This window comes from Somniosus microcephalus, chromosome 6, assembly GCF_052327205.1.
Source record: "Somniosus microcephalus isolate GS21.2 chromosome 6, FLI_Smic_1.0, whole genome shotgun sequence".
Taxonomy (NCBI): domain Eukaryota; kingdom Metazoa; phylum Chordata; class Chondrichthyes; order Squaliformes; family Somniosidae; genus Somniosus; species Somniosus microcephalus.
In genome coordinates, this window is record NC_140992.1 from 266,419,384 (window position 1) to 266,445,297 (window position 25,914).

At 45.3% G+C, this 25,914-nt stretch overlaps 1 protein-coding gene across 1 annotated transcript; it reads right to left on the bottom strand.

Annotated features, from left to right (window-relative positions):
• Positions 1–556: 556 nt before the first annotated feature.
• nudt7 (nudix (nucleoside diphosphate linked moiety X)-type motif 7) lies at positions 557–21,498 on the bottom strand. The gene is made up of 4 exons (XM_085991841.1): positions 21,390–21,498; positions 12,955–13,108; positions 3,777–3,935; positions 557–1,318 (listed from the first exon to the last, which is right to left on the bottom strand). The coding sequence occupies exons 1-4, from the start codon at positions 21,410–21,412 to the stop codon at positions 965–967; spliced, it is 690 nt and encodes a 229-aa protein (XP_085847967.1). The 5' UTR covers positions 21,413–21,498; the 3' UTR covers positions 557–964.
• Between the last annotated feature and the right edge of the window lie 4,416 nt (positions 21,499–25,914).

A 25,914-nucleotide genomic window follows, 5' to 3' on the forward strand; every position in this document is an offset into this window, starting at 1 on the left:
TGGGTCCCTTCGCTGAAAGCTGTTCTAGCCCAGAGCCAGCATAAGCTGCATACAAGCACGGAATCAAGCAAGGGGGGACAGAGCTGAAGAAGAGGGTGCAAGAAATAACTTTTTTTTAAAAATGGGGTGAGGCTCATGTGCAATGTTCCCCTCTAAGCTGCGCGTGAGCAGCCGCGCAGTAATCGGCAAGGTCCCGCGCCGGCCGCTCATTAGCTTTTACATTGGAAATACCGCGCATGCGCAGAAATTTAAAGAAACAGGCTGCGCAGAACAAAAGCGCAGCTTACAGGGAACATTGCTCGTGTGCTACACGAGGTGACACAGGATTGCGAGCTGGGATTGCATAGAATTCCTTTGTGTGCTACTTCAACACGGCCGTTAATCTATTTAAGTTAACTAGTGCATTACTGGAGGAAACCGAACCCCAAGGCAGAAGAGCAACTCGGCAGACAAGCCACCGTGACCATTCTTAACGCAAGTCTCAGTGGATGACTGAAGGACAGAACTGGTGGAAGCACACCCATGCTCATATTGTAGGATAGCCAGTTCAAGTATATATTAGCAAATAATTTATTATTTTTCTGTATAACTGTCAATTCATTACATAACATGTACTTATTGGTTTAAGTGACACAAAATTCTGCTGAGGCTTCACATCAATCCACAGCATGAGATCATAACATTAGTGATCATAAAACACTGTGGCAATGCCTCAAAAGGCTCAACTTAGTTAGCCGCTGGCTACTAGCAAGGCACTAGCATGGGCAACGACAAATTAAAAATGGAAAAGTGTAGAAATTGAGAAGACTGTACATAAATTAAATGTTGAATTAAACAATTAAAATGGCTAGTAATAGGCCAACTTACAGCAGGATCCAAAGGCGTATTGTTTCGGACCTCACTAAAATACTCGTGTTTAGCTGCTGCCCATTTAAAGACAGAAAGAGGAAACATATCAATAAACTCAGAGCTTACTAGTGGCATATTTTGCCATAAGATACTTATCCATACTTGCAATGGGGTCATCTATGTCAAAATCGACCTTAAACAAAGGCCTCTGGCCGAGAGCTAAATAGGCCACAATAATACAAAGATGGGCAGTGAGGCCCCAGATAGTGAACGACTTGTGCAGCTGCTGGTCCTTGAACGTGAAGAAATGCAGCAACCTCCCCACATCGTAAGGAGTCGAGGTGTGCTCTTCCGACTTTAGAAAGTGGTGCAGTGGAAGGATAAACACGTCGCTCACTTCATCAGCGTTGGGCTGTGGCTGGAATGTGTCTGCTATAAATGCCACCACCACGGTCACCAGAATGTCATCCTGTGGGTGGGGGGGGGGGGCGGGGGAAGAGGGAATGCAAGGCAATTATTAGGATAAAGTATAACAACGACAACTTATATTTATATTACATTCAGTACGCTGAAGTATTGTGTGCCAGCACTAAGACCGCCTATTTCCATCTCTGGAACGTCGCCCGTCTCCGCCCCTGCCTCAGCTCATCCGCTGCTGAAACCCTCACCCATGCCTTTGTTGCCTATTCCAGCGCACTCCTGGCATTACAACAGTGACTACACTTCAAAAAGTACTTCACGGGCTGTAAAACACTTTGGGATGTCTGGTGGTCGTGAAAGGCGCTATAGAAATACACAAATTTATTTCTTTATATAGCACCATTAACGTAGTAAAACAAAATCTGACACCGAGCCACATAAGGAAATATTAGGGCAGATGAGCAAAAACTTGGTCAAAGAGGTAGGTTTTAAGAAGCGTCTTAAAGGAGGAGAGGTAGAGAGGTGTAGGGAGGGCATTCCAGAGCTTAGGGTCCAGGCAGCTGAAGACACGGCTGCCACTGGTTGAGCGATTATAATCAGGGATGCTCAAGAGGGCAGAATTAGAGGAGCACAGATATCTCGGGGGGTTGTGGGGCTGGAGGAGATTACAGAGATAGGGAGGGGCAAGGCCATGGAGAGATTTGAAAACAAGGATGAGAATTTTAAAATCAAGGCGTTGCTTAACTGGGAGCCAATGTAGGTCAGCGAGCACAGGGATGATGGGTGAACGGGACTTGGTGCGAGTTAGGACACGGGCAGCCGAGTTTTGGATGACTTCAAGTTTACAGAGGATAGATCGTGGGAGACCGCCCAGGAGTGCGTTGGAATAGTTAAGTCTAGAGGTAACAAAGGCATGGATGAGGGTTTCAGATGAGCTGGGGCAGGGGCGGAGTCGGGCGATGTTCCAGAGATGGAAATAGGCGGTCTTAGTGATGGCGCACAATACGTCAGCATACCGGATGTAACAACCAAGACTGACTTTATGTTGCGCTTTTACAGTGCGAGATGTACAGTGAGATCTGTAACGTGCGTAAAATATTTGATCCCTGTTCCGAGGAGGCATACAAAACTACATCTAATTTAGGCATTGGATTGTCTGCCTCACTTAGAGAGGCTACAGGATGGGAAATGGAAAAAAAGTCACACTGGCTGGTAAGTAATGTTCTTCTGAGGCTGGAGCTGTGGGTCACTGGTTGGGCAGAGTACAGAGTACGGCCTGAGGCTGCACTACAGCTCATCCGCAAGTGCTGACACTGGCCGCCCACAATTGAATAGTGTTCCATTCTCTAGCGTAAATAACCCCAACTTGAAGGACAAAACTTTATATAAAAAATAAAGAAAAGCGTCTCCAAGCGTTACAGATCTTATACATAAAGGCCAGTGCACCATGCACACTTGAACAGCTGGAACCTCCTTTATTGACTGACTTGGTACCACTTTAAAAGCTTTAGAGAGCGGGGAGGCTGCAATGCGGTCTCAGGCCCTGCCAAATTTAATGGCAGGGCTTGATTAACTTCTCAGTTTCTCGCCCGCAGCCAGGCAGATGGAGAGGTTGGCTGGCTGTCGGGCGGATAGGCCTGCTGCACCAGGACGCAGAGGAGGGAGGTAGGGATCGGGTGGGGGGGGTGGGGCGGTGGGCGGCGAATGATAGAGATCGTGGAGGGTCGAAGGATGGAGATCGTGGAGGAGTCGAAAGGCTGGAGAGGGGGCTTGCCACATATATAAAACACAGCTCGTGCCTCACAGAAGACTTCTGCTTATGATGTTAGAGGGAACTTTAGTGCGAAGCTAATAGTGGGGAATTTATCAGTTTTGCGCAGTTTGATTTCCAGACAAACGCATTTACCTCTCCACAGAAAACCCTAAGTATATCCATTTTGATCCATTGGATTAAAAATTAATCTCCTTACTTTAAGAAATCAATCTTTAATCATTTCTAACTTCTAAAAGAGCTGCCCTATGCATAAGAGCTCTTTACTTATTATTATTCTGGCAAATGTTCTGCAATAGCCAACTCAAGTACTAAAGCAAGCAGTGACTTAGTGAATCACAATACAGCAGTTTGCAGTGCCAGCTTTGTAGAGACTGCTTTCTATTCTCCCTTCGCCCTCCCCCCAGCATCCTTTTTAGGAGCCACCATGCTACTTGAATTTCCTGCACCCAGGCCTCTACAATTGGCACGCTTGCCCTGGCCATAAGGAGACGGAGTGACAGTGGGAGTGATTGGCTTGACGTCTCAGCTTTTTCCTCTTTCCCTGCAGGGGAAGTGTCTGGCCTCCAGAGTGGGAACTTGGGACACAGCAGGCACAACACCCGTGCGTGAAACATTGTGGTACACACACGTCAACATGCCTCATCCCAAAGAGTTGGTTTAGGTACTGGATCGGTCCGGATACCTGATCGCCCAGCGCTGATAGTTGACTGGAGAAATACTTACAGTCATTTACCTTGTTGATTATAGGGACCAGTTTGCAGATAACTTCCACCTGATCTGGAGGAAGGCCGATTTCTTCTTCTGCTTCCCGCAGGGCTGTATGTATGTCACTACTGTCCCTCGTTTCCTGTTTCCCACCAGGAAAGCAAACCTCTCCACGGCTGCTGTGCAACTTTAACACCAAAGTCAGTCAGAGAGAAATGTTACTGAGCAAAACTGAATTATTGGAATTTCTGTCTAGTGTAAAGAAATCTTATTACAGATTATCCACCTGCATAAGAGCTTTGTATCCACATTGGTCTCATTCACTCCTTGCGTCGTACACATTGCCAGCCATGCAGTTTCTTTCTGTCCTCCTCTCCCAAGGTCACTGGCTCATGCTGGGGAACGGTACCAAGGGCTCCCTCCAGTATTTTGGCGGAGTGGCCATTCTTTTCTGTCTGAACTGTGAGGGGGCAACACAGCTGAGCCCACCTCTGTCCTCTCCCAGTGCTCACACCTGTGCACTCACCAGAAAGGGGGTCGCTACACAGCACCCTGGATGGGGAAACCTCCGGTTGATTTTCCCACTCTCCCCAGCACAAGGCCATTGAGACCAAGTGCAGCATCCCATTCGAGACTGGCAGCTCAGCAGAGACCGGGAATCAAGCATGGAACCTTTTTGGTCAGTGTGGCTTCATTTCACAGTGGGCAGCAAACGTACCATCTGTGCCACGAGAGGACTGGTGCAGTGGTTTATTGGCAATTGCAGAAGTAGGAACCGGAGTAGACCATTCAGCCCCTCGAGCCTGCTCCACCATTCAATTAGATCATGGCTGATCTGCACCTCAACTACATTTACCTGCCTTTGCTCCATATCCTTTGATACCCTTACCTAATAGGGATCTATCTCAGTCTTGAACGCTCCCATTGACCCCATCCACAGCCTTTTGGGGGAGAGAGTTCCCGACTTCTACTACCCTTTGTGTGAAAAAGTGCTTTTGCTCCTGATTGACCTGGCTCTAATTTTAAGATTATGTCCTTTTGTTCCTGATTCCCCCACCGGAGGAAATCGTTTTTCTGTATCTACCCTATCCTTTTAACATTTTAAACACAAAATGATGTCAGATGCCAGTTAATTATCTGGGGTTCAGGGCTGCCATTAGCACTTGGAATTGTGAACCTTTACTGAGGTTTCTTCTGGTTGTTATTTATATCAAAATTGTGAATGTATCAATGAGAGGAAATCTTCCCTCTCTATTTGCTTTAGTATTCTGTCACACAAATATCAAGTGCTGGTGGTTTGAGAGCAACGCAATTCAATTCATTACCTTCTACAAAGGGGCCATGCAGTCAAACTTAGAAGAGAGGTGAACAGCCAGTTCAGATTTAACCACTTGTACATAGTGGGTAATGAAAATATAGAATCATAGAATGGTACACCATTCGGCGAGTCTGCATCAGCTCTTTCGAAGAGCAATCCAGTTAGTCTCACTCCCTCGCTCTTTCCCCGTATCCCTGCAATTAGTGTTTTATATAGCTTTTGCATAACTTCCTGGCTTTTGTATAAATAAAGTCCAGGATCCCATCTGCCTTATTAACTGCTTTGTTAACCTGTCCTGCCACCTTCAGAGATTTGTGCACAAACACCCCCAGGTCTCTCTGTTCTTGCACCCCCTTTAAGATTGTACCATTTACAGGAAACGCTCGATTTACCGGCACCCAAACAACCGGAAATCTCGGTTAACCGGCAAAATTCAGGAGTAGATTCAGTTAAGTTTTTCTTCATATTAGTGGCCGTTTCTTGATTCTTGGCTGTGTAATTGGGGGGTTCCTGCACTTGTTGCTAAGCAACAGGGACGCTTGGTCTGTGGCCGGGCTTCTTGCACCTGTTGCTAAGCAACAGGGAAGCCTGGATTTGTTGCTGTGTACGGAGCTCTCGTACCCTTTAACTATAACGCTCTGTAATCCGGACTTTTTGATAAACCGGCACCACGCCGGTCCCGGATAAAAAAGAGTTTCCTGTAGTGTGTATTGTCTCTCCTCATTCTTCCTACCAAAATGTTATCACCTCACACTTCTCTGCGCTGAGTTCCATCTGCCATGTGTCCGCCCATTCCACCAGCCCATATCTTCTTGAAGTCTATCACTATCCTCCTCACTGTTTACTGTACTTCCAAGTTTTGTGTTATCTGCAAATTTCGAAATTGTGCCCTGTACCCCAAGTCCAAGGGAACAGACACCCCATGAAGGCAGTGGAGTTGGCAAAATTCAAAAGTGAACTGGATAGATATTTGACGGACAAAGGGAGTGAGGGGCACGAGAGATATAGTGCAAGGTATTTCTCGGACTCAGGCACCATCCAGAGGGACTGTAATGGTGCCCTCCAGTCCTGTGCATTATGTAGTTCCACCTGTCAAGAAACAAATCATTAACAGGCCCAAAGGTTACATCTTTCTGACATCACTGTAACTTTTTTCCAGCATTCCATTACTATTTATCGGCAATTCCGTAACACGGAAAATCTTACTGGTCTCATCTATTAATTTTCTGAACCTTCTGCAGCTGGAGAAACTTATCCGTTGTGTGTTTGTGAGTAGTTATATGTTACGGTGAGAGGCTTCAGCACTTCCCACTGTCGAGATTGCGGTAGGGCAGATACGGAGAACACTACTTGCTGCAGTTGTACGGGGCCTTGGTGACACCACACCTCGAGTATTGTGTGCAGTTTTGGTCGCCTTATCTGAGGAAGGATGTTCTTGCCATGGAGGGAGTGCAGCGAAGATTCACCAGGCTGATACCTGGGATGGCAGGGATTACGTATGAGGAGAGATTGGGTCGATTGGGCTTGTACTCGCTGGAGTTTAGAAGAATGAGGATCTCATTGAAACTTATAAAATTCTGACAGGACTGGACAGATTAGATGCAGGAAGGATGTTCCCGATGGTCGGGGAGTCCAGAACCAGGGGTCACAGTCTAAGGATAAGGGGTAAGCCATTTAGGACAGAGATGAGGAGGAATTTCTTCACCCAGTGAGTGGTGAACCTGTGGAATTCTCTACCACAGAAGGCAGTAGAGGCCAATTCATTAAATATATTCAAGAAGGAGTTGGATATATTTCTTAAGGCTAAAGGGATCAAGGGGTATGGGGAGAAAGCAGGGACCAGGTACTGAATTTGGATGATCAGCCATGATCACATTGAATGGTGGAGCAGGCTCGAGGGGCCGAATGGCCTACTCCTGCTCCTATCTTCTATGTTTCTAATACCATAAGAGCTGCGTTGTGTGGAATTGCTCCGAGGCCATGTTTGAATGAAAAAAAGAAAGACTTTAATTTATACAGCGCTTTTCACAACCACCGGACGTCCCAAAGCGCTTTACAGCCAATGAAGTACTTTTTCAAGTGTAGTCACAGTTGTAATGTAGGAAACGTGGCAGCCAAGTGCCACACACAGCAATGTGATACTGTCAAGATAATCTGTTTTAGTGATGTTGTGTGTGGGATAAATATTGTCCAGGACACCGGGATAACTCCCCTGCTCTTCTTCGAAATTGTGCCATGGAATCTTTTACGTCCACCTGAGAGCAGACTGGGCCTCGGTTTAACATCTCATCCGAAAGATGGCACCTCCAACAGTGCAGCACTCCCTCAGTACTGCACTGGAGTGTCAGCCTAGATTTTTGTGCTCAAGTCTCTGGAGTTGGACTTGAACCCACAACCTTCTGAGAGGCGCGGGTGCTACCCACTGAGCCATGGCTGACACATTTGTTTATGATATTACCATTATGGCTGCAGAACTTCTATGATATTACATTGCTAGATTATTGGGGACTGTAGGACGGGGGGGGCAGGGCGTTGGAGCTAAGAAGTCAAATGTACGCTGTGCATTTCAGCAGTTTCTGTTTTTTTTTCTCAGATTTGCAGCTCGTGCATTTTTCTTTTTGAAGGGTCATTTGCAACCTCAAATGTGTTTTGTCCTTGCAACACTGGAATAAAATATTTTCCTGTAGTTGGCAGCAATGAAACCCAGTATCACCACAGTAAATGAGTCAAGCAGCACACTGGTACTTCAGTTCGCATTCACTCGTATCAGCCTGCTGCTCTTTCCTACCATGAAACCACCAGCAGCAGAAAGAAGCTGTCCCAAACGTACCCCTCTGCACAGTATAAAATATGTGTTTCAGGGACATCATGGTTCAGACATCATCTGAATCTCTCAACGTGTGGCTGCCTATCAATCTGTGGGCTATGCAGTTCGCAGTGTACTGATTAATATCTCCAGTAACCGGGTGGGGATTGCCACTCGCAGCCTTTATAACAGAATTGGGAAACTTACAACAGGCACCTTATCTTTACCCACCATTCGAATCCACCAAGACATCTGCTGCAGGCAAAAATAAGGACCCAACATGGAACAAAGCCTCTGCCACACACTGCATACAATATATTTTTTTTTATTGGACTGATTTCTGTAATCTCATTTCAGAGTTCAGATAATGATTGGAACCAGAGCCATCCGAATCCCCTTAATGGGATTGCTTACCGACTTGCATCTACTCCTGAGTTACCCAATCCTCTCTATGTTATTCCTGTTTGTCACGTCTGTAATATTTCGATACTTGCGGTTCCTCAACATTTCTCAGCCGGGTTCATTTTGGAGTTAAAAATCATACCGCAATTTTGCTAGGAATTTTTTTTTAACAAAACATTCTACTTAAAAGATCTTGGAGGAGGGTACTTTTAACACACTATAGCCTGTATGCTACGCTATTCATTATATATAAATAGCAGCTAATTACATACAGCTTGCAGATTAAAGTAATACCTATCTGAAGCTTGGCATTCAATTTTTTTTCTGGCATTAATTTGTTTTCCGAAATCATGGAATACCACCTCGTCTTCCAGCTCGATCTAACTCACAGGACAATAAGTCTACTAATTAGAGTAGGAACAGGTCGGACTGTTAGTTAATGATCGTAAGGATTGGACAGTAAAACCAGTATAACTGTAGCTTCAGTAGGTGATTATTATTATATGCTGATGGAGGAGGGAATGCATTCAGTGCAAAAGGTCTTTGAACAACACTGCAGGTGTCAGCCTTAGCTCAGTATTAACACTATTGGCCCAGAATTTGCGGAGGGTTGTAGCAGCGAACGAACAGCGTTCGCTGTTATTACCCCTTTGAAACTGACCGCAACTTCAGGATTTAGCACATGCGCATCCTAATACGGAAATCCCGAAGTTGCGGTCTGTCGTTCACTGTTCCGATACTGGCTGCGCTGCGGCCATCCCCCTCAAAGCCAGCAATCAGTGTAATCTGTCAAATCAGGGAAACTGACGAAAACTTCGGATTTTCTACAGTAATATCGCTGTTAAATACCCCATTAAAAGTTAGACCCAAAGGGATTAGGTATAACTGAGGGTTTAACAACATATTGACTGCTAAACAAATGATATGGCCCTGAAAAACTACTTTTAATTTTGTGGAGTGACAAATTTCTCCATTTTAATAAAAATTAACATTTATAAGAAACTTTAATTTTTTTTTTAAGTTTGTTCATCTTTATTTCAGGTTTACCGTATCCCCATGTGACAGCCCCAATCTTTGTTTTGCTCTCTATAACATTTTTAAAAAGTTAGAATCAAAGGAGCTTACTCACTTCCTGGTTCTCAGTCTGTGAGAATTCTGCATTGTGATTGGCTGCTTAAACAGCTTGTTGACGTCACAACAGCTCGCGTTAGGGATTCCCCATTAACTTACGCTGATTTCAACTGAACGTCGGAAAAGCCAAACTTCTCGCCACGGAGATCGCTTACTTCGGGGCCAGTGCCTTTGCTTCGCCACCGACCGCAAATTATAGGCCCTTGCCTCTGAATCAGCAGGTTGTAGCTTCAAGCCCCACTCCCGACGCTTGAACAGATAATCTAGCCTGACACTTCATTGCTGCACTGAAGGAGTGCTGCACTGTCAGAGGTGTTATCTTTCAGATCAATGTTAAACTGGGGCCTCGTCTGCCCTCTCCAGAGGACATAAAAGATCCCATGCCACTGTCAAAGAAGAAAAGGGGAGTTCTCCCAATGTCCTAGCCAATATTTATCCCTTAACCAAAACAGGTGCCTGGCCATTTATCTCATTGTTGTTCGTGGAACCTTGCGGTGTGCAAGCTGGCTGCCATGTTTCTCTTCATTACAACAGGTTTCAGAAGTACTTCATTGGCTGCAAAGTGCTTCAGGACATCCTGAGGTCGTGAAAGGTGCTACATAAATGCAAGTTCTTTCTTCTTTTCATTTAATTTGAAGGAGTTAGCAGAAGCATATAACATGATTTTTTTAATTAAAGTAACTAGACCATGCTGCTATTTTTTAAAAGGAGAAGGTAACTCATGAATGGCAAGCATTTTCTACAAATGTTCCCAGGTAAGTAGCTAGGTTTATATCCACTAAGTTTGAAAATATTCCCGTTTATAAACACCTTCCATGGAGCAGTCTATGGGCTGGATTTTCATTCAGAAGTTGGGAAGGAGGCAGGACTACAACTTTTGGGTTGTAGTCCCGCCTCCATCAAGATGCGGCCAATCCACCTGATTTTCACTTGATTGACTTTGTTGAGTCCACCCAGCGGGCTCAGCAGGCCAATTAAGGGCCACCCGGCAACAGGTGACGTCACAGACTGAAATTTCATCTGTCAAGACGCGTTGACAGATGAAATATCAGTGTTTCACAGCTGTTTGAAGCTGTCAAACACTGACAGTCTTACTTCTAACCTGAGTCCTTCTACACAGACTCAGTTAGAAATCTCACCGGCACTGAAAGCTGCAGGCTGTCACTTTTGACAGATTGCAGCCATTTTGCTTTCTGTGTCGGCTGAATGATGGACTCCCGAAACCTAGAGGAAGAAAGGCTGTAAAGGTAAGTACAGGTAATTTAAACTTCTTTACACACTTTAGACACACCAAACACACTTACCTTTGCACTCATGCACCCATCACTCACCTGAACACCGACATCTCGACCCCTCCAAGTCCTTCAACCCGACGACTCTAACCTGGCGTGGTTTGGAGCTGTCGGGAATCCCACACGACAACCTTCAAAATAGGGATTAGGCTAAAAACTGCCTGTTAACTACCTGTTAACAGGCAGTTAATTGGCACTAATCCCTTCCCGCCTCGGGTCGGCGGGTCCCAGTGCGGGGCGGGTACCCGCCTCCTTTGAAATTTACGTGGAGGCGGGTTTTGGGCGGGATGGTGTCGGGACCCCCGAATTCGGGATTTTAGCCCCCCGCACGCCTAAAAGCCCGCCTCACGGCACACTGAAAATCGACCCCTATGTCTTTCCATTTGCCCAGTGAAACAGCAGGCGGCTATGTTCTAGTGATGTCAGCCCTGAGAACCCCTTGGATCGTGTCTGCTTCTGATCATTGGTATTATTCTGTGATTTCGGCCCGATCAGGAACTGGCTCTTGATTTTTCTTATGTCTCCACCAGTTTTTTTTCCTTCAACAGAACTCCGTGACGGTCTCAAATAAACAGAGAGGTGGACATACTCGAAATGTGTCTATCATCACCAAAGGGCAGCCACTTCCACTGTCTGAGTGAGTGTAAATGAGCAAACATTGATGCCTCCACAGAAGTATACATGCCAACCTGTTAGCTAACAAGAGCTGACCAACAGCTTCAAGGAAACTGACAGTCTCAGAAGGGCAATCCAAAACCAGCTCTGAATACAATACTGCATTTTCAGTGCAGCCTGCAATTACGTTGAAAGTACAGTGGGAAAGTACAGTCACAATTTAAGTTACCAGGATATCTAGCAATCCATCAATTGTATAGTATATCAAGAATTGCGAGCTATTGTGGATATGTTTGTTGCTAAATTTGATTGTTATCTTGAAACTGTTTACATGATTGTCACAGTATGCGCAAACTTCATTCTCGGGATGTTGGTGTCGCTGGTAAGGCCAGCATTTATTAGCCATCTCTAGTTGCATTGAGAAAGTCTTCTTCTTGAACTACTGATAGAGATTTGATGGAATTGAGTGGCTTGCTAGGCCACTTCAGAGGGCAGTTAAGAGTCAACCACGTTGGTGTGGGACTGGAGACACATATTGGCCAGATCGAGAAAGGACAGCCGGTTTCCTTCGCTGAAGGACATTCGGGTGAACCAGTTGGGTTTGTACAACAATCTGACAGCTTTATGGTCACTTTTATTGACACCAGCTTTTTATTTCCAACTTTTATTTTTTTTTTAAACTGAGTTCAAGTTCTCAAACTGCTGTGGCGAGATTTGAACTTACGTTCTCTAGATTATTAGTCGAGGCCTCAGAATTACTAATCCAGTACTGTAACCACTGCACCACCATACAAGTTTACTGAGGCACTCCGCACCACCCCAGATCTCACTACACGCTCCTCCCCCTCCTATCCAGTTGACGCTGGCTCTCTTCTCCCTCAGTTTACAATACAGCCCTATCCTTTTCCCCTCCTCTCCCAGTTCGTGCTGGTACAGTTCTCCCCCTGCACCCCCCCTCCTCCTCAATCAAGGTGCCACTCTTCCTCCAGGCCCCAGTTCACTTGAGCACTCTCCTCCCCTCTCAGCGCTACTTCCAGCTCTTACCGCTTCCAGGGAGCTTCCAATCTCGCTGAACTACTGTGAGAAGCTAGGAGCAGCACTGTGTTGGCAAAATGGCACTGAGGGGGGGGGAATAGTGTTGATTTGTGTCTGTGAACTCGGACAAGCAGAACCCAACCTAAGCACGCTGGCTGTCCACGTGAGACATGAGTGATTGGCATGTATGTCGAAGCTCAGTATAAATGGGAATATTTCCAAAATTAAATGATATAAATTAAGTTGCTAACTGGGACACATTTTATGGTAAGTGCTTACCATTCACAGTACTCAGCCCCTGAAACAATCCACTTCCTTTGAGGCACCGATTCCCCATGACCTTAAAGGATAGTCCGTCCTAGTATATGAAGTTAATTATACATTATTTTTAAACAATCAAAATCTAATTACAAATAAAGTGTAATTTTATGAGCGGGGAGCCTCTCAGGAACTAGAAGGCCTGCTGCCCAACAGCTTAACATCTATTAATACAGACAGAAAAACCGAAGGCAGCACACCTGCGAATCCCTGATCAATAGGAGAAGCTCCCCACCATCATACAAACTCGGAAGATCGTCTCTACGCTCTCCATTTTCCCGTACAGTACCTTCATGGATCTGACTGTGAGCAGTACATGCAGCTCCTCATTCTTTACCAACAGGGGTACAATCACCGACGCTCTGGGAAGGGTCAAGTCTGAGTATTTATTTCCTATATCATACGCCTTCAGCGTGTGCTTGACCTTCTCTTTAATTGACGCTCTAATGGGAAACAAAAGAAGAAACGTCAGGCTGCATCGCGGCTTGAGTTTTAAGTCTCGCAAGGGCTTTCCGTCGCAACTGGCTACGAGTATTGCAATTTGCCACAGAGTCGAACCACAGCACCGCGAGGAGGGCAACCAATTCAAAGAAAAACTTAAGCTATCTTCTCCCTGGCTCCAAAGAGAGATATATTTTAATTCACGGACATAATCACAACATAGATGGGGAAATAGGAAGGTGCGGGGTTAAATTTCCTGTCTATCACTGAGAAAACGTGGTCAGGGATTTCAGGGATGGCAGTCAGACAAGAACTAGCACAGAAATTCACAAGTATAAACTGAACAAGTAAGAATCTTAAGGGTGTGAGAAAGAAAGACTTGCATTTATATAGCACCGTTCATGACCTCAGGACGTCCCAAAGCGCTTTACAGCCAATGAAGTACTTCTGAAGTCACTGTTGTTATGTAGGAAGCGCGGCAGCTAATTTGCGCACAGCAAGCTCCCACAAACAGCAATGTGATAATGACCAGATCATCTGCTTCTGTGATGTTAATTGAGGGATAAATATTGGCCAAGACACCGGGGAGAACTCCCCTGCTCTTCTTCGAAATAGTGCCATGGGATCTTTTACGTCCACCTGAGAGCAGATGAGGCCTCGGTTTAACGTCTCATCACAATGGCACCTCTGACAGCGCGGCTCTCCCTCAGCACTGCACTGATGTGTCAGCCTAGATTTTCAGCTGGCCAGAAAACTGTTTGAAGGGAGCATTTTCATTGCTGCAATATTAACTTGGGGAGGGGGCGTTCAGCTAATTGGTCCTACTGCAAACACTTTGCTTCAATAATTTATCAAATAAACTTCAACTAATTACGCCCTTGTAATCATCCTGTTGCTTTCCAGTATTCTAGCTGTGTAAGTAGAGAGACAGCAGTGCTGCAGTTTTAGCATTCTTTATTGCATCTTTTCCTGCAAAAATGTTGATATCGTTTTCAAAGTTTTAAACTGTACTAATTAAATATTGGGAGTGCACTTTAGAAAGAGTGCTCTTGTTACAGGCAGCTCTGACTCCATAAACAAGGTGGTGCTAGTGCCTTTGGCCTCACATCAAGAACCATTTGTCAGCCCGCACTGTTGGGGGGCACAGCTCCACAGGTGGCAAAGGTCAGTAACCACCTCTGCCAGCGCCAGCTGCCATTTTCCCTGGATGAGGTTTTTGTATTAAAGTGCCCTGTATATACCTTCTTCGAAATTGGGGAAGGTCACCTGCTGGAAGGTGTCAGTCGTGGCTCAGTGGGGAGCACCCTCGCCTCTGAGTCAGAAGGTTGTGGGTTCAAGTCCCACTCCAGAGACTTAAATATAAAATCGAGGCTGACACTCCCAGTGCAGCCCTGAAGGAGTGCTGCACTGTCGGAGGTGCCGTCTTTCGGATGAGACATTAAACCGAGGCCCTGTCTGCCCTCTCAGGTGGGTAAAAGATCCCATGGCACTGTTTGAAGAGCAGGGGAGTTCTGCCCGGTGTCGCGGCCAACATTTATCCCTCATCTAACATCACCAAAACAGATAATCTGGTTATTATCTCACTGTTTGTGGGCGCTTGCTGTGAACAAATCGGCTGCTGCACTTCGAGAAGTGTTTAATTGGCTGTGAAGCACTTTGGGATGTCCTGAGGTTGTGAAAGGTGCTATATTCACTCGGTTAATCCCGGGGACGAGGGGATGGGCATATGAGGAGAGGTTGAGTAGATTGTGACTCTACTCATTGGAGTTCAGAAGAATGAGAGGCGATCTTATTGAAACATATAAGATTGTGAAGGGGTTGGATCGGGTGGATGCGGGGAGGATGTTCCCGATGATGGGTGAAACTAGAACTAGGGGGCATAGTCTTAGAATAAGGGGCTGCTCTTTCAAAACTGAGATGAGGAGGAACTACTTCATTCAGAGGGTGGTAGGTCCATGGAATATGCTGCCCCAAAAAGCTGTAGAAGCTACATCATTACATAAATTTAAAACAGAAATAGACAGTTTCCTAGAAGTAAAGGGAATTAAGGGTTACGGGGAGCGGGCAGGAATTTGGACATGAGTCTAGGTTCAGATTGGACATGGCCCTGTGGGTAGCGGAGCGGGCCCAGGGGCCGTATAGCCTGATCCTGCTCCTATTTCGTGTGTCTAATTCTGTTAGATTCAGGAGATGGTTCTGTGATAGTAGATTGGCGGTTAGGATCAGATCAGCCATGATCTTATTGAATGGCGGAGCAGGCTCGAGGGGCCGATTGGCCTATCACAGAATCACAGAAACCCCACAGTGCAGATAGAGGCCATTTCGGCCCATCGAGCCTGCACCAACACATATCCCACCCGATCCCCGTAACCCCTACACCAACACATATCCCACCCTATCCCCGTAACCCCACGTATTTAATCCCCCTAACACTAAGGATCAATTTATCATAGCCAATCAACCTAACCCGCACATCTTTGGACTGTGGGAGGAAACCAGAGCACCCGGAGAAAACCCACGCAAACGCGGGGAGAATGTGCAAACTCCACACAGACAGTCACCCGAGGCCGGATTCGAACCCGGGTCCCTGGCGCTGTGAGGCAACAGTGCTAACCACTATGCCACCGTACTCCTGCTCCTATTTCTTATGTTCTTATAAATGCAAGTCTTTCTTTCACGAGGAACTTAATGGCAGGATAACAACATTTCAACTGTTCAGGTGCAATTATTTTCCGGTCACTGTGAAATCTGCCTTGCAATGTAAATGGGGAGGATTCCAAAACACTGGCAGCCTCAAATTGCATAACCACTTCAATCTGAAGCAGCTTAGGTCACAATCTTCCCAAGCACGCTGTATCATTAGCTGGATCCCTGCGATTAGACTGGAATCTTGCAATCGATCTGTAACCTATTATTATTCTACATACATGGGTTAGCGGGACTTGGAATGGGTTAGGTTAAGGGCAGCAGACTTTTGGATGAGCTGAAGTTTATGGTGGGTGGAAGACGGGAGGTCGCAGGAGAGCGTTGGAACAGTCGAGTCTGGAGGTAACAAAGGCATGGATGAGGGTTTCAGCAGCAGATGGGCTGAGGTGGGGCGGAGACAGGCGAAGGGTTCGACCCGAAACGTCAACTCAAATTTCTCTCCACGGATGTTGCCTGACCTGCTGAGTTTTTCCAGCATTTTCTGTTGTTATTTCGGATTTCCAACATCTGCAGTATTTTGCTATCGTACCGATGTTACGGAGTAGGTGGTCTTTGCCATGAAGAGGACATTGGGTCGGAAGCTCGGCTCAAGGTCAAATAGGAGGGCGAGGTTGTGAACGGTCTGGATCAGCTTGCGATAGCGGTCAGGGAGGGGGGTGGAATCGAGGGCGAGGGGACAGTTATTGTGGTGGGGACTGAAGACAATTAGCAATTAAGACTTTCCCTGAAGTTCCAAGCTCATACATTGCCTAAGTCCTGTTTTTACAGATCACCTTTCTCATGCAGCTAGCATATACATTGTCCTTTTCCGCCTCCCCCCCCACGACTATCTCTGTCGTCTTCTTTTTGAACCCTGCATGTACAGATGCTATCTATCCTCTGACGGCGATTAAGGTTCCTCAGTAAAAATGAGTTTGGCCAGAACCCAGTGGAGAGCCCTCAGCCATAATTCAATACTAATTGGGCAATATCTTTCAGAAAAGTCCACGGGCCCAATGGTGTGGGAAATAAAAATGAAAAGCTGATGAAAGTGGAGTAGGGTGCAGTGCTGTCCCTGGGATTTCAGTAATGCTGGCAGTGAAATTTCCACATTACATCAACTTGAACTGTGAAAAACCCAGCAGTACAATTATCGATTTTGTGCTTCCAAATGTGGATTGTTGGGAAAGGGAAAATTGAGCTGCGTAACACTAAAGTGAAATGCCAGTGATGACAGGTCTGTCACTGTGGAACAATTTAGAGTGATGAATTAACAGTATTGTACAAGAAGCGCATTGCCACAACACTAAACGACGTCAGTTTAGGTGCCCTTTAGAGTGTTGCTGCCTAAATATCATATGAACAATAGGGTGCCCTGAGATTAGGATTAAGGCACATTCAGTGTACTTATGTGCAATGTAGGGCTTAAAGGGTTCAATAATGACAGGCTGCATACACTTGGCTTTCATTCCCTTGAGTTTAGAGGATTGAGGGGTGAACCAATCGAGGTCTTGGAAATAATAAAGAGATTCAATAGGGCAGATACAGAGAAGCTGTATCCACCCTATTGAAGGAAAGAAGTCAAAAAATCAATTAGGAAAGCAAAGTGGCACTGCAAAATTAAATGATCAAGGAATATAAAAAGAAATAGTAAAGTATTCTACAGACACATAAATAACAAACAAAAAGTCAGGATAGAGATAGGACCCCAAAGGGATGCACAAGTATCAGGTAATGACAGCAAAATGGCAGAAATACTGAATAGTTACTTTGCCTCAGTATTTACCAGGGAGACTAACTTGGTGGGCATGACATAAGAGATCAAAAAAGATATAAAGACATCTAAGATAGAAGGGGGGAGAGATGCATTTAAGGGGAAGCAAGATAAACATATGAGGGAGAAAGGAATATAAGCATGTGCTGGTGGGGTTAGATGGAGAAGGGTGGGAGGAGGCTCATGTGGAGCATAAACGCCCGCCGGCACAGGCCTGTTGGGCCGAATGGCCTGTTTGTAATGAAACTTGGAGAGGAAAAAACCCCTGGTCCAGGTGGATTGCATCGACGCATAGTTAATGAAGTTATGGAAGAAACATAAACATAGAAACATAGAAGATAGGAGCAGGAGTAGGCCATTCGGCCCTTCGAGCCTGCTCCGCCATTCAACGAGATCATGGCTGATCATCCAAACCCTAGCACCCGGTCCCTACACCGACAGCCATCCCACCCAAGCCCTATCCCCGTAACCCCACGTATTTAATCCCCCCTAACACTAAGGGCCAATTTTTTTAATCATGGCCAATCAACCTAACCCGCACATCTTTGGGTGCAGAGGCACTATTACATATATATAAAATAAAACAATTGATTAGAAAAGGGAATAGTGCCAAGACTGGTGGACAGTTAATGTTATTTCTATATTTAAAAAGGGAGATTGAACAAGTCCGGGGAACTATAGACCAGTTAGCTTAACGTTGGTGGTAGGAAATTTTTACTCAAAGATGTAATAGAAAACCATCTAGAAACTGAAAATATAATAAAGTGTAGTCGGCACGGATTTCAAAAGGGAAGGTCATGCTTGACTAACCTTACTGAATTATTTGAAGAAGTAACAAAGAGTAGACAAGGGTAATGTGGTAGAAATAATTTCTGTGAATTTTCAAAAGACCTTTGATAAGGTACCACATACTAGATTAATGATAAAGGGCAGTGAATGTGGAGTCAAGGGACAGGTAGCAGAATGGATAGCAAGCTGGTTACAAACTAGAAAAGAGAGTAGGGGTTAAGGGCAGTTACTCAGACTGGCAAAAGGTGGGAAGTGGTGTTCCACAGGGATCAGTGCTGGAACCACTGTTATTCAAATTTTACATTAACGATTTGGACTCAGGAATCAGAAATACAATTTCTAGATTTACGGACCACACTAAATTGGGGGTGTAGTTATTACAAAGGAAGATTGTAACAAAATACAAGATGATATTAATAAACTTGCAGAATGGCCATTTAACTGGCAAGTTAATTTCAATACTTAAGTTTCATGTGGTATATTTTGGTAGGAAGAATAAGGTCACATACTGCTTGGATAATAAATGGGTAATTTATGAAATGTGTAAATTTATATTAAATGTTATATATTGAAATGTGTAAATTTATATTAAATGTTATATATTGAAATGTGTAAATTTATATTAAATGTTATATATTGAAATGTGTAAATTTATATTAAATGTTATATATTGAAATGTGTAAATTTATTTAAATATATATTGAAATGTGTAAATTTATATGAAATGTGATATTGAAATGTGTAAATTTATGAAATGTTATATATTGAAAGTGTACTTATATTAAATGCTATATTTTGAAATATGTAAATTACATTAAATGTTATATATTGAAATGTGTAAATTTATATTAAATGATATATATTGAAATGTGTAAATTTATATTAAATGATATATATTGAAATGTGTAAATTTATATTAAATATAATAGCAAAATACTGTGGCTGCTGGAAATCTGAAATAACAACAGAAAATGCTGGAAATACTCAGCAGGCCAGGCAGCATCCGTGGAGAGAGAAACAGAGTTAACGTTTCAGGTCTGGGACCCTTCATCAGAACTGGAAAAAGCTGGAGATGTAACAGATATTAAGCAGGTGCAGAGACAGGGGGGGGGGGGGGGGTTAGGAGGGGAGGAAGGAGTAGAAAGAACATCCTGTACTTTTTGTAAGAGGCAGGAAAGATAAAATGTTGCAAATGGGAATTGCAAAAATCATACTGCATGAAAAATGGGGGCAGGGATAATTATCTGAAATTGTTGAACTCAATGTTGAGTCCAGCAGGCTGCAAAGTGCCCAATCGAAAGATGAGGTGCTGTTCCTCGAGCTTACATTGAGCTTCATTGGAACAATGTAATAGGCCGAGGACAGAGAGGTCAGAGTGGGAGTGAAGTGGAGAATTAAAGTGACAGGCGACCGGAAGCTCAGGGTCACCCGTACGGACTGAATGGAGGTGTTCCGCAAAGCGGTTGCCCAATCTGCGTTTGGTCTCCCCAATGTAGAGGAGACCGCATCGTGAGCAGCGAATACAGTATATTAAATTGCAAGAAGTACAAGTAAATCGCTGTTTCACCTGGAAGGGGTGTTTGGGGCCCTGGACAGTGGGAAGGGAGGAGGTAAAAGGGCATGTGTTGCATCTCCTGCGCTTCCACGGGAAGGTGCCAGGTGAAGGAGCAGGGCTGTTGGGGGTGATTGAGGAGTGGACCAGGGTGTCGCGGAGGGAGCGGTCCCTTCGGAATGCTGAAAGGGGAGGTGAGGGGAAGATGTGTTTGGTGGTGGGATCACGTTGGAGGTGGCAGAAATGGCGGAGGATGATCCGTTGAATGTGGAGGCTGGTGAGGTGAAAGGTGAGGATAAAGGGAACATTATCATAGTTCTGGGAGGGAGGGGAAGGGGTGAGAGCAGAAGTGCGGGAAATGGAACGGACACGGTCAAAGGCCGTGTCAACCACAGTAGAGGGGAATCCTCGGTTGAGGAAAAAAGAAGACATGTCAGAAGCACTAGTATGGAAGGTGGCATCGTCAGAACAGACACGGCGGAGACGGAGAAACTGGGAGAATAGAATAGAGTCCTTACAGGAGGCGGGGTGGGAGGAAGTGTAGTCCAGGTAGCCGTGGGAGTCGGTGGGCTTGTAGTGGATGTTTGTTGAAAGCCGATCGCCAGAAATGGAGACGGAGAAGTCAAGGAAGGGAAGGGAAGAGTCGGAGATGGACCATGTGAAGGTGAGGACAGGGTGGAAATTGGAAGTAAAGTGAATGAACTTATCCAGTTCAGGGCGAGAGCAGGAAGCGGCACCAAAGTCATCGATGTAGTAAATTTATATTAAATGATATATATTGAAATGTGTATTTATATTAAATTTTATACAGTGAAATGTGTAAATGTATATTAATTGGTTAAAATATATGGAAATGTGTACATTTATATTAAATGATTATATATTGAAATGTGCAAATTTATATTATATGGATATTATATATTGAAATATATATTGAAATGTAAATTTATATTAAATTATATATATTGAAATGAGTGAATTTATATTAATGGATGTATATATTTAAATATGTAAATTTATATTAAATGTTATATATTGACTTGTGTAAATTTATATTAAATGGTTAGTAATTGACATGTGTAAATTTATATTAAATGGTTAATGGTTAATAATTGAAATGTGTAAATTTATATTAAATGGTTAATGGTTAATAATTGAAATGTGTAAATTTATATTAATTGGTTAATAATTGAAATGTGTAAATTTATATTAAATGGGTTTGTATGTTTAACCAGGGTGTGAGTGTGTCGATGTTGCTGGGCTGTGAGCTGGTTCCAGGGCGCTCCCTGTGCTGGTTGCCCGGCTCCGGCTTTCACTACAGGCCCGCCCGCCATTACTGGCAGCCCGTTGCTAGGGGGCCGGGGCCTGGGCCTCCGACCCCGTCCTCTCCCCTCGGGCTGCACATTTTGACCGCTCCTCCGTAGCGAGACCCCGCGCCCCGCCCTCCCGCGGTTTTATATTATGATGATGATGAGAGAGAGACCTTCCTTGCGGGTACTCCGCCATCTGGCCGCCGACCTCAGGGGACAGCCGCCAATAACAACCAGTGCGGAGCAAAAGCAGACCTCCAGCTGCCGAGGAAAGGGAGCGACTACCTTCCACAGCGCCACCTGCCGCTCCGGCGTCTCTCAACCACCTGGACATTATTGCATTATTTCCCCCCCCACAAAAAAAACACTTCCAGTAACCAACACTTGCAAATTCCAGGCTGACACTCCCAGGGCCAGTACTGAGGGAGTGCTGCACTGTCGCAGGTGCCATCTTTCGGATGAGACGTTAAACCGAGGCCCCGTCTGCCCTCTTGGGCGGACGTAAAAGATCCCACGGCCACTGTTTCGAAAGGGTAGATAGAATATTTCCTCTTGTGCTGGATTCAAGAACGAGGGGACAATCTTAAAATGAAAGCTAGGCTATTCAGCAGTAAAATAAGGAACTTTTTCACACAAAAGGTTGTAGAAATCTGGACCTCTCTCCCCCCAAAAGGCTGTGGATGCCAGGGGACAGTTGAAACTGAGATCAATTGATTTTTGTTAGGCGAAGCTATCGAGGGATATGGAGCTAATGCGGGTAAACGGAGTTGAGGTGCAGATCCGCCATGATCTAACTGAATGGCGGAACACGCCTGAGGGGCTGAATGGCTTCCTCCTGTCCCTATGGTTATGTCAGCCATGGCTCAGTTGGTAGGATCCTCACCACTCAGGCAGAAAGTTGTGGATTCAAGTCCCACTCCAGAGACTTGAGCACATAAATCTAGGCTTACATTCCCAGTGCAGTACTGAGGGAGTGCTGCAGTGTCGGAGGTGCTGTCTTTTGGATGAGATGTTAAACCGTCTGCTCTCTCAGGCGGACATAAAAGGTCCCACGGCACTATTTCGAAGAAGAGCAGGGGAAATATCTCTGTTGTCCTGGGCCAATATTTATCCCTCAACCAACATCACTAAAACAGATTATCCAGTCATTATCACATTGCTGTTTGTGGGATCTTGCTGTGCGCAAATTGGCTGCCATGGTTCCTACATTACAACAGTGACTACACTTCAAAAAGTACTTAATTGGCTGTAAAGTGATTTGGGACTTCCAGTGGTCATGAAAGGCGCTATATAAATGCAATTCTTTCCTTTCTTTTAATATAGCACCATATCAGGTCACGGATAACATCCCGAAGCACTTCACATTTATTTTGATCTGCCATGTAGCTCATCATGCAGACAAGTAGGACAGTCATTATTCTGAATAATTATTTTTAAAAATTTGCAAAAAGTGTCCCAAAGCACTTTACAGCCAATGAAGTACATTTTGAAATGTAGTCACTGTTGTAATGTGGGAAACGCGGCAGCCTGTTTGCGCACAGCAACTCCCACAAACAGCAATGTGATAATGACCGGATAATCTGTTTTAGTGATGTTGGTTGAGGGATGAATATTGGCCCAGGACACCAGGGATAACCTCTTTGGTCTTTTTCGAAATAGTGCCACGGGATCTTAATACAGCCACTTGAAAGGGCAGTCAGGGCCTCAGTTTAACGTCTCATCCGAAAAACGGCACCAGCTACTGGGCATCAGCCTTGGTCAGTGGTAGCACTCTCGCCTCTGAGCCAGAAACGTTGCGGTTTCTAAGCCTCACTCCAGAGACTTGAGCACAAAATCTGGGCTGACTGAGGGAGTGCTGCACTGTCGGAGGTGCCGTTTTTCGGCTGAGACATTAAACCGAGGCCCTGTCTGCCCTCAGCTGGTTGTAAAAGATGGCATGGCACGATTCAAAGAAGAGCAATGAGTTGTCTGGCCAACCCTTAACCGACACTGCAAAAACAGATGATCATTTAGCTGATTGCTATTTGTGGGATCGTGCTGTGCGCAAAAATGGCTACCGTGTTTGTCTGCATTACAATAGCGACTACACATCTAATAAACAGAATGCCAAACGCACTCTCTGCCCCAGATTTCAGGACTGGGGGGATTTTAACTCCCGCGCCTCATGCCTGCGTGCCTTCGGTCAGATGTCCCCCAGAACGGGAGGAAAGCATCAGTTTAAGCGGCAGGCGGTATCGGATGATCGGGCGGCTGGAGCCGCTGGCCGGCAGCAAAGGTAGGCTCGCCGGCAGTAAGGTAAGTTGCGGGGGTGGGGTGTTTCCAGAGGGTCTCACGGGAGGGAAGTGGCGGGTGTCCGGGACAGGGGAGGCTGGGACTTTCCTCGTGGGCAATCCTGTTTCACCTTGATCTTAGCTCAAGGCTGCCAGCTCCTAGAATTTAGCAGCCTCTCAGTACTGCTCTGGAGAGCAGGCATCCCATCAGTAGAAGGCTCTCCAGCTTATTATAGAACCATAGAATAGTACAGCACTGAAGGAGGCCATTTGGCCCATCGAGTCTGCGCCGACTCTTTCGAAGAGCAATCCAGTTAGTCCCACTCCCCCGCTCTTTCCCCATAGCTATGCAATTCTTTCTACTTCCAGTATTTATCCAATTCCATTTTGACGGCTACTATTGAATCTGCCTCCACCACCCTATCAGGCAGCGCATTCCAAATCCTAACCACTCGCTGCATAAAAAGTTTTTCCTCATGTCGCCTCTGGTTCTTTTGCCAATCACCTTAAATCTGTGCCCTCTAGTTATCGACCCTTCAGCCCTTCAGCTATTGGAAACAGTTTCTCTTTATTTACTCTATCTAAACCCCTTGATGATTTTAAACACCTCTATCAAATCTCCTCTTAGCCTTCTCTGCTCCAAGGAGAACAACCCCAGCTTCTCCAGTCTTATCTTTTAAGTAGATCTGTTAACTTCCACTCAATTGGAGTGGGGAGCTTCACTGACCAGCAGTTAGGTGATGCTTACCTTGGGTTTTAAAAGCTGCTGGATTGCAGGAAGAATGGACACATTTGCCCACCTGTAATGCATTGAAAAGTTGGAATTTGGGCCAGCGACTAAGGCAGGAATGTGGCTTTTCTGTGGCAGTGCAATACCGTCGATTTTGCGAGCCTGCGAGCCTTTGTGCCGCTGCTGCTTTTCTCAGTACAGGAAACTTTTTTATCCGGCACCAATGGGACCGGCGTGGTGCCGGTTGATCAAAAAGTCCAGATTACAGAGAGGTATACTTACCAAGGTACGAGAGCCCCGTACACGGCCACAGGTGCAGTAACCCCGGTTACACGGCCACAGATCCAGGAACCCCGGTTACATGGCCACAGATCCAGGAACCCCGGTTACATGGCCACAGATCCAGGAACCCCGGATACATGGCCACAGATCCAGGAACCCCGGTTACATGGCCACAGATCCAGGAACCCCGGTTACACGGCCACTAATATATAGTAAAACTTACCTGAACCTACTCCTGAATTTTGCCGGTTAAGAGAGATTTCCAGTGCCGGTTAAAAGAGAGTTTCCTGTAGTACTGTTTGGTATTGCTCGACGAGAAGAGACCCAGGTCCCTCTAGTTCACCTTCTACCATCCTGGTAGTCGCACGATCCAACGACAATGGAGTTGTTGAGACTAATCACAGCGATCAATCTCTATTAATGAGTCTACAACAGACCCAGACACGAGGCGAGGAAAACCCCCAGCGGGGGGAGAGCTTTGGGAACCAAAGGTTTGGGAGCCAGAGCTCCAAAGTCACCTGTTCCTCCCAAGCACGCTACACATTTACCAGTTTGAAAAGAATAGCTGAAAAGTACAGGAAGCGAAGATTGAGAGAGTTACTGAATTCTCATGGTTTACAGGTCCTGGGAAGAATGAGACTAGTGTTGCATATAACATTTCAACAATATAATTTTTTAATGAACACTTCATGCTGCATCTCTTTCAAAAAGCCTTTAATTTAATTTCTGTTTCTCAGGCACAGTGCACCCGCAGTGAGCAATATCGATGTAAGTGTGGGCGGTTGATGGCTCACAGGCTTGTGGATATCCCTGGGTGCTGTGCTGCGTTCCAGTTTTTATTTCTATGTCTACTCTCACAGCTTGTGTGGTTTTTCAAGCCCTGTTGTGATGACAGTATTGATGACAGTATCAGGCCCGACCTCATCCTTAGCTTCTGGTTTGTTAAATTACTGTTTGTACCTCAGTGTCTGTCAGTCTTAAGTATTACCTTCTTGGCATTCTCTGAAATCCTGGTAAGCTGCCTGTCAGAAAGTGTGGTGTTATTTCCCTTTGCAATGAAGTGAGCGGTTGCTAAAGGGTGAGAGGTAGATCTTAGCCATTCTCCGATCCACACTCCCATCGAATGAGGCGCCAGGTCGAGATCGTAGCCTCGGTGCATTTAACCAAAGGTTTCCTTCCACGGCCCAACTGCACTCTATCCTTACATAGAAGTTACAGCACAGAAACAGGCCATTCCGCCTATTATGTCCGTGTATAATTGAGACACGGACAGCAGGAGTTGATCATAACAAGTCTTTACTGAATGGAGACAATCGGGAACTGAAACTACAGAAGATTGCTAGCGCCTTTTATACAGGGGTGGTCACTGCCGGTACTGCAGTCTGAGACCAGTTATTCCCTTAAAGGTACATGCAC